This window comes from Telopea speciosissima, chromosome 11, assembly GCF_018873765.1.
Source record: "Telopea speciosissima isolate NSW1024214 ecotype Mountain lineage chromosome 11, Tspe_v1, whole genome shotgun sequence".
NCBI classification, from domain to species: domain Eukaryota; kingdom Viridiplantae; phylum Streptophyta; class Magnoliopsida; order Proteales; family Proteaceae; genus Telopea; species Telopea speciosissima.
Window position 1 is genome coordinate 51915369 of NC_057926.1, and position 8055 is coordinate 51923423.

Consider the following 8055-nt stretch of genomic DNA (forward strand, 5'->3'; position numbering starts at 1 on the left):
GTTTAATTGCCCAAATGCGAATAATGGCCAAATGTTCTCTGTGCAGGGGGCACAGGCTGCGCCCAGACACATGGGGGTGGGCGAAATGACCATCTTGCCCCCCTGAATGGCCGGCCCATGTGTCTGGGCGCAGGCTGCGCTACGGCACAGAGAACATCTGCCCATAAACAGTGCATGCTTCTTATAAAGAACAGAAATATCACACAAGGCCTTTCCAATGCATAAAACCCTGACTATTGAGCACATAGATAACTGTAACTGTAAACTAATAGTATTCTTCAAATGCAGAGGATGAAAATGAATTTAACAGCAACTCATATGATTAATCAGTTATGCATCAGGTGAAGTTAAGCAATCCCCTTCCTGGTACATTGTTTTCTAAATCACTTGTAATCTCACAAAGAGGAAGTCATTAGATCCGAATTCATCATCGTTTTGTGCGCTTGGCTGAATTTTGAAGCTTGTCCATGAGTAAATGTGCTACTGATTTGTATCCTGCCTCCCGAGCTTTATCACATTCAAATTAAGAAACAACCATGATTCATTAGTGAGAGGCTAGATCATAAGACACAAACCACAAAAGAGAAGGTAGTGTGATAATCTGATTAGTATTCTGTCCTAACCTCTGAAAATGGCTATACCAGTGGGAACCATCTTTCTCTTCTTCATACAGAATGAACTGTCCACAGCATAACCAAAACAAAAAATGCTGTTACTCAGAAATCAGTTCAGAATTCAAGTTCCTAAATGGATTTTGCAGAAAACCAAGTGTTACCTATTACATATCCAATATGGGTTTATGCCTTTCTCCTCTATGCAATGTGGGCACATCCACTCCTTGTTCTCTCTTACCTCCTCCATTTCTAACACAGGTTATCAAAAAAATGAGACAGCAGATGATGATCAGAAATACATTAATGTGAAGGCAATAACTCATCAATTGTCATGAAGTAACAGCTCATCTTATCCCACTTTTGGTTATTCCAAATAGGCCATACCTTCACCATACCTAACCTTGAGACAGCCTCTACAAAGAACTCCATTACTAGAATGGCACACAGAGCAATCAGTTTTCCCTGCTAGGCAAATACTTGGAATGTTAGAAAGCAGTATTCAACTAAATCTAGAATGTAAATCAAAGAGTTATCCTTACACACCTAAGCATGGCTCATCCATATCAAGATCTCCACAACGCTTGCAGTCTTCTTCTCCACATAGTTTCTTCTGTCTGCTTTGATAAATTTCAGTATTTCAATAAGTAGCACAACTTTCTGTCTCTGAAATCAGAACACTCTGATGTCTACACAGTCACATTGAGCAAGTTACTACTCCAACAAACATAAAGTGGGCCTTCACAGCATCACCAGGGTATCATGTAAACTATCCAGGAGGGAAAAAGGGGGGGGGGGGGAGAGGGGAACTCTTCCTTTACTTTAGTTTCTAGATTAGATGTTTGATTCAGCCCAAAATGCAATTTGGGTCATGGCGAACCTGGCAAATAAGCTATTAAAAAGGAACTTGTTTAAAAGGGCAGCTTGAAGGGAAGGGAAGGGAAAAGGTGGAAAGAACCTGCAGAAATGGCAGCAAATCCCAAAGATGGGGTCATAGACACTGCCCCTGTCCTTGCTGTGGCAACGCCGAGATAGAACATCTGGAGAGGGTCGCAGCTTTGTAGTGTCCACATTTAGCAGAGGCGCATTTGCTGGTCTCTTTGCTTCATCTTCTTCTTCTCCATAATTAAGAATCCTTCGATTCAACTTTGAAGTACAAAATACTTCTGGGGAAGCATCTAAAATGTCAAAATAGAACCAAATGGACAAATTCTTTAAGAACTTTAAATGGTTCAAATATTAAATAAGAGATTGGGATGAAACCCTTACGAGATAGTACAGAATTTCCAGATTTTGCTCTTAGTCTTTCAGAATATCGCAAACAATGGGATTTAGATAATAGGTCTCCAGAGTTTCCCTTCAATCGATCAGAACGCCGTAGAGACGTGCATATGAAGACTTTCTTACAGTATTTTCTAACGGGAGTCTTCTCAGATTTTGGAGGGGTAGCGATGGTTCGAAGTTCAGAGACTGTTTTTTCTAGTCCTAAAGACGCCAATCGTGCCTATTAATTAACCAAAGAAACGAAATGGTTAGAGAAAATCTTATCAATCTCTGTGTGATCTCTTTGTTGAGAAATCTGTACCTGGTTCTCTGAGATTCGGGCATTTCGGAGACTTTCGTAGTCACACGATGCTGCAAGTCTTCCCATGGTTTCTTCAATGGCGAAATCAGAGGCAAGTCGGGCAACAGAGACTTAAGAAGTTACAGCCTTGAACAGAGTTCGCGAACTCCAATACCATTTTGGGTTTTCAACGGCTATCTATTTAACGGCTTTAACCGAGGCTCTTCAAACTATATTCGAAAAGTGACCGCCCGATGTGAATCTTGATTGAGGACTGTCCAAAACGAGTCAGACATTGGATTCATTGTTGATGCAGGCTCCACTCGCAATCAGGTGGGGCCTACTGAGACAGAACGATCATACTGATTGTGCCGTGACTTATAACCATTATATTGTTTAGGACAACTATAGCCCCTGTACCAATGTAGAGGGCAATGAGAACGCACCAGAGGCATCAATATTGATGTAATTTTTTTTTATTTCATAAGGGTTACGATGATACTTTCACGTGTTCCTATGTCTCTAAACACATGAACCACACGACCAGTTAATGCAGTTATTCCCTTATGATTATACTAACCGAAGATTGACTTGCTCAAATGGACAGCAACTAAAGCCGTATGGTATACGTACCCCTAGCCAGCATATCCATCCCTCTCCCTAAACAAAATTAAGCACAAGAAAAACTCATATATCTTCCCCAATATAATCATAAGAGTGCTAGCTTACGGTATACCAACTAGCATACCAAAACTTTCATGCTCAAGACTCCCTCGAATAGTTTCACGCACAAGACACCCACTCCCAGCATTCAAAACTTTTGTAATAATAATTGTGTAACTCACTTAAAAATTTTAGATATAATCTTTAGGGAAAAGGTTCACTAAGCTAACCATAGAGGATACACTAGCACCCTCTCTCTTTATCTCTCCTCTACTCACATAAAATGACATCTCGTGCCGATTTGGGATCAAAACTATTTCGTCAATCTTTATTGGTGTGCTCTCCTACGCGGCTTGCTCAGACAACCCTATTCCTAATCTGATTTTTTTTTTTTTTCAAATTTAGGACATGAAAAAAAAATAAAGTACAATTAAGGAAATAAAATCACCACCCCAACACTATGGGGATGCTTTCCCAGACCCTCTCACTTCACAAGGCCTTAGGAATTGATATCGGATGACTAATACCGATCTGATATCTATCCAGATTGGCCCGTATTAGCAAAATTACCCCTATGTTTCTTAAAAAATCAATTTAAATTGTTTTTACATTTTATCCTCAGTGTGTACCTATCCATTGATCTGGGATCAATCTTGAATCGATATTGACCTCTGCCGATATTGATATCAATCGGCCGATCCAACCAATCCGATACTGATTCCTCAAACACGCTCCTCCCTGAGTATGTGGGATTATGGGCCTAACCCTGTTGATGAAACCATTTTCCACACCAGGATCGGTGTGGGAGATTTTTCTCGCATTGTCCACTTCAACATGAAAAATCCTCCCAAAATTCAATAATCAAATTTAGAATTATTTAAAATTCTATGTAATGTAATGATTACAAAAATTTTCTTTGATTTAATTTTATTTGGAGAAATATCATCCCCCAAGTATCCATAATATCAACCCAATAGCCAAGGAAGTGGTGGCGATGATGGTGGTGCTGGCGGAAGAAAAAGAAGAAGAAGAAGCATAAAGGAAGAAGAGGAAATGGGACAAGAAGATGCAAAAGGGAAAGTAGGGGAGGGCAAAATTGAAATAGAGTTTATTAAGGGTATTTTGGGATTTTAGAAATTTTGTACATGCCATGTCATCACTTAATGACGTTTTTTAACAGTTAGGGTACAGTAGATAGAATCTTGGGAAAGTAGAGGAGAGCATTATCATTATTCAAAACATAGGTATTGGATGGTTTACCTTCACTTGCGTTCCTTTTATTTCCCTTCCAAAATGCCAATTGTCCAGTGACATGCAATTAAGGTCTTAACCCTTCTGCTTTGACATAGCAATGGTTAGTCCGCCCAACTAATCAAATTTGAATAGTTGGTCCCACAGCTGCATTGTATCCATTTGTCTATCAAAGCCTCTTGGAGTTGAAATGGTAAGTTTTCACTCTTGGACGGCCATTAATCTGTCAGGGAATGAAACTAGCATCCGAAGCAAGTTAGAGGCAATTAATTTGGACGGTATGTTTGATTAGAAATGAATAAAAAATAAAAATATTTATGCTTTTTATTACTTGTTTGTCAATAAAAAGAAATGAAAAGTAAGAATATTTCATTTAAAAAAAAATTGATATCATTTTAGGAAGGATTGAGTTTTTGCACACCCAGGGACCGAAAGATTCAGATGGTGTTCATAGAGTATGGGGGAACAATGAGGGTGTCATCAAGTTTGTAGTATCGGGAGTAGATCATTTATGAAGGTGAATCCTCGATAAGTACACTCACTTGAACGGACATCTTAGTTGCCAGCACCTGTCCATTTTGTTTTCATATATACCCTTCTTCATCCTTTAAATGGCAATAAATGGGACCTGTGTTGGCATGTAAGACATATGAGTTGTCTTGCTTAGGATACTACCCGTGATCTTGTTTGTGTACTCAGAACTACATTCTAAGGGGTGCTAAAATGATGAATAATCCTAAAGTACGGTTACTATCAAAGGATCCATTCTCAATATTCATGACCTCTTGGGGTGCGACAGTAATTTCGTGCAGCTGTATATCTAGGCACAGGGGATGCACACCGCACGTGACCAGGCATGCAATTAAGGTCTTAACCCTTCGGCTTTGACATAGCTGGCTGGATAAGCAATGGTTAGTCCGCCCAACTAATCAAATTTGAATAGTGAGTCCAAACCATATCTGCATTGTATCCACTTGTTTGTCACAGCCTCTTGGAGTAGAAATGGTAAGTTTCTCTCTATTATGTAGTTCACCACCTGGCAAACAATGGCCATTGATCTGGCAGGGAATGAAACAAGCATCCGAAGCTGATTTAAGGCCTGTATGTTTGGCAGGAAAAGAATAGAAAAAATAAAAAGCTAAGAATATGTATGTTTCAATAAAAAGAAATGAAAAGTAAGAATTTTTTTTTAATTGATATCTTTTTAAGGACAATATTCTTTTTCTTAAATTGATATCATTTTAGGAAGGCCACTGAGTTTTCATACACCCACAGTCAAAGGAACCGAAGGATTCGAATGGTGTTCATAGAGTATAAGGGAACAATGAGGGAGTCATCGACTTCGTACTATAAGGGGTAGATCATTAATGAAGATGCATCCTCGGCAAGTACGCTCACTTCAACGGACTTCTTAGTTGTGAACACCTCTCCCTTTTGCTTCCATATATACCCTTCTTCACTCTTTAAATGGCAATGGCAATAAGTGGGATATGAGTTGGCATGTAGATGTACGAGCTAGCTATTTTGTTGAGAATAATAAGCATGGCATGGTCTTGTTTGTGTACTCAAACTAGGACCTTTATCGCCCCCAGTACTACTGGGGGTGATGTGCACATCGTGCGGTGCAGCACCCTCAGTAGTACTGGGGGCGATAATTTCCCCTCAGACTATGCTTGCTATCAGAGGATCCCTTCTCAATATTCATGACCTTTGGGGTGAAGGAAAACTCTATGGAATGTTAAAATTTTCTTGATATCGGAGGACTCCGTTCTTTTTTTAAATTGATATCATTTTAAGAAGGACCAAGTTTTCGCATACCCACAGTCAAAGTAACTGAAGGATTTAGATGATGTCCATAGAGAATAAAGGAACAATGAGGGTGTTATCAACTTTGTACTATAGGGGGTAGATCATTAACGAAGATGAATCCTTGGCAAGTACGCTCACTTGGACAGACGGGACAGACACCTTAATTGTCAACACCTCTCCCTTTTGCTTCCATATATACCCTTCTTCACTCTTTAAATGATAATAAGTGGGAAATGAGTTGGCACGTAAACGTACTAGCTGTCTTGCTGAGGATACTATGCGTGGTCTTGTTTGTGTACTCAGACTATATGCTCTGAGGGGTGCTAAAATGATGAGTAAATCGTAAACTCCAATTGCTCAAAGGATCCATTGTGGTGTAGAAAACTCTCTCGAATATTAAAATCTTCTTATTTTTTATTTTCTTACAAATTTTCTTTCTAAAATTGAAAATTTTTACAAGAAAGTATATTTTGATTTTTTTTTAATGTATTTCTTACCAAACAAACACAGAATAAAGGAGTTGATTGACCTCATATTATACCATAAGGAGTAAAATAATACGAGAGAGAGAGAGAGGAACAAGTTACTCAAATTGAAACACAAATGAAACACTACACAGTCCAGAACTCCAGATGCAAACATAGAAATTAAACATTTAAAAAAAAAAAAATAAACCCATCAATTTTGGGACTCAGGAGAGGAAGCATTATCTTCGTCATTGTAAGTTTCATCAGGTTCAGGTGGTTCAGCAGGAGGCATGGATGAGGAAGCAATGTCCTGGTTCTCCACATCAGCCGGTCCAGGAGGAGCCAGGGAAGTGGAAGCAACCATAGAGGAATTATTATTATTATTATTATTATTATTCTTATGGTTATTCATCCAAATCTTGAAAGTGTTCCTTGGAACCCTAATCTCATCGCAGAATCGATCAATCTCACTACTTCTCTCCTTAACCATTTTCCATCCCAAATCTTCAGCAAAACCACGCATTCTCTCTTTCTGAACATCGTTGAACCTCACCCTTGTCTTCTTCATCCAATCATATACCGGGAACTCCTCCCCTGGTGGAATCATTGCCAGTGGCTCCACGTCATACACCACCGGCTTAGGGACTGCCCGTAAAGCCATCACTATTCTTAACGGCCTCCTACTCTCATCCTCCTCTTGCCTCCGTCGCCGCTTTCTTTCTTCCGTTGCCTCCTCTGCCTGTACTGGAGGCATTTCTGCCTGCAATGGAGGCACCACTGGCTGCTTCCCTCGGCGCTTTCTTTCTTCTGATCGCACCTCTGGCTGCACTGGAGGCTCCAGTGGCTGCTTCCCTCGTCGCTTTCTTTCATCCGATCTCACCTCTGGCTGCACCGGAGCCACCACTGGCTGCTTCCCTCGTCGTTTTCTTTCATCCGATGGCACCTCTGGCTGCACTGGAGGCACCTCTGACTGTACCGGAGGCCCCTCTGGCAGCACTGGAGGCACCATTGGCTGCTTCCCTCGTCGCTTTCTTTCATCCGACCTCACATTTGGCTGCACCGGAGACACCACTGGTTGCGCTGGAGACACCACTGGCTGCACCGGAGGTATAACTGGCAGCGCCGGAGACACCACTGGCTGCGCCGATGCCGGCTCTTCTATCCGTTCTGAGGAACAAATGAAGAGAGTTCTCTTGTGAAAATTTCGGTGGCAGCCGCAAACCGAGCAAAGTAGTGAGTCCGGTGTGTCGTTTATTGGCCAGAATTCGCAGCAGCCGTCTGTTACAATTTTGCCGGAAGAGATCTTGTGATTCTTCATGCACTCACCGTAGTAAAACATCTCCATGGTGGAGTTCTTTCCACCTTCCATTCCTCACTCTCTTAAAGCTTCACAATCTTGTCTTAGATAAATGTAATAGGTAAACCTTGAGTTTCTGCGTTACTGAGTGAACAGAACAGCTTCTTTTATAAGAAGGTGGTGTTACTTCTCAGGCTTAAGCTAGCCGTTACTCTAAAAACGTGTTTTTGGTGAGTCACTTGGAATTTTTGTCCTCTCAAGTGTGGTGCACTGCAAAAGTCCATTGGATTGTCGTCGAAAACATGTTTTTGGATTTTAGAGGTGAACAAATGTACTGCCCATCGTCGGATGCACTTTAAGGTGCATTAGGTAGTGTACCGCACTTGAGAAGAT

General features: G+C 40.7%; 2 protein-coding genes across 3 annotated transcripts; both read right to left on the reverse strand.

Moving 5' to 3' along the window:
• Positions 1-249: 249 nt before the first annotated feature.
• On the reverse strand, positions 250-2622 carry LOC122646383 (cell division cycle-associated protein 7-like). 2 transcript variants are annotated; one of them, XM_043839932.1, is made up of 9 exons: positions 2618-2622; positions 2197-2306; positions 1875-2115; positions 1570-1774; positions 1158-1228; positions 999-1076; positions 776-863; positions 624-679; positions 250-507 (listed from the first exon to the last, which is right to left on the reverse strand). In XM_043839932.1, exons 2-9 carry the CDS (start codon positions 2260-2262, stop codon positions 428-430), a joined length of 885 nt encoding a protein of 294 aa, XP_043695867.1. In that variant the 5' UTR covers positions 2263-2306; positions 2618-2622; the 3' UTR covers positions 250-427. The 2 variants fall into 2 exon arrangements, with proteins under 2 accessions (XP_043695867.1, XP_043695868.1); XM_043839933.1 differs by lacking the exon at positions 2618-2622 and having other exon boundaries at positions 1899-2115.
• A 3954-nt stretch (positions 2623-6576) lies between these two features.
• On the reverse strand, positions 6577-7734 carry LOC122645319 (zinc-finger homeodomain protein 7-like). The gene has a single exon (XM_043838632.1). It carries the CDS (start codon positions 7732-7734, stop codon positions 6577-6579), a length of 1158 nt encoding a protein of 385 aa, XP_043694567.1.
• Between the last annotated feature and the right edge of the window lie 321 nt (positions 7735-8055).

Excerpts from the sequence above, each read along its gene's own strand:
- LOC122645319 (XM_043838632.1), bottom strand. The coding sequence starts at position 7,734 with ATGGAAGGTGGAAAGAACTCCACCATGGAGATGTTTTACTACGGTGAG.
- LOC122646383 (XM_043839932.1), bottom strand. The coding sequence starts at position 2,262 with ATGGGAAGACTTGCAGCATCGTGTGACTACGAAAGTCTCCGAAATGCC. Across the intron at positions 864-998 it reads CAAGGTTAGGTATGGTGAAG|AAATGGAGGAGGTAAGAGAG; the intron begins GTATGGCCTATT and ends AACCTGTGTTAG. Across the intron at positions 508-623 it reads TGGTATAGCCATTTTCAGAG|CTCGGGAGGCAGGATACAAA; the intron begins GTTAGGACAGAA and ends AATGTGATAAAG.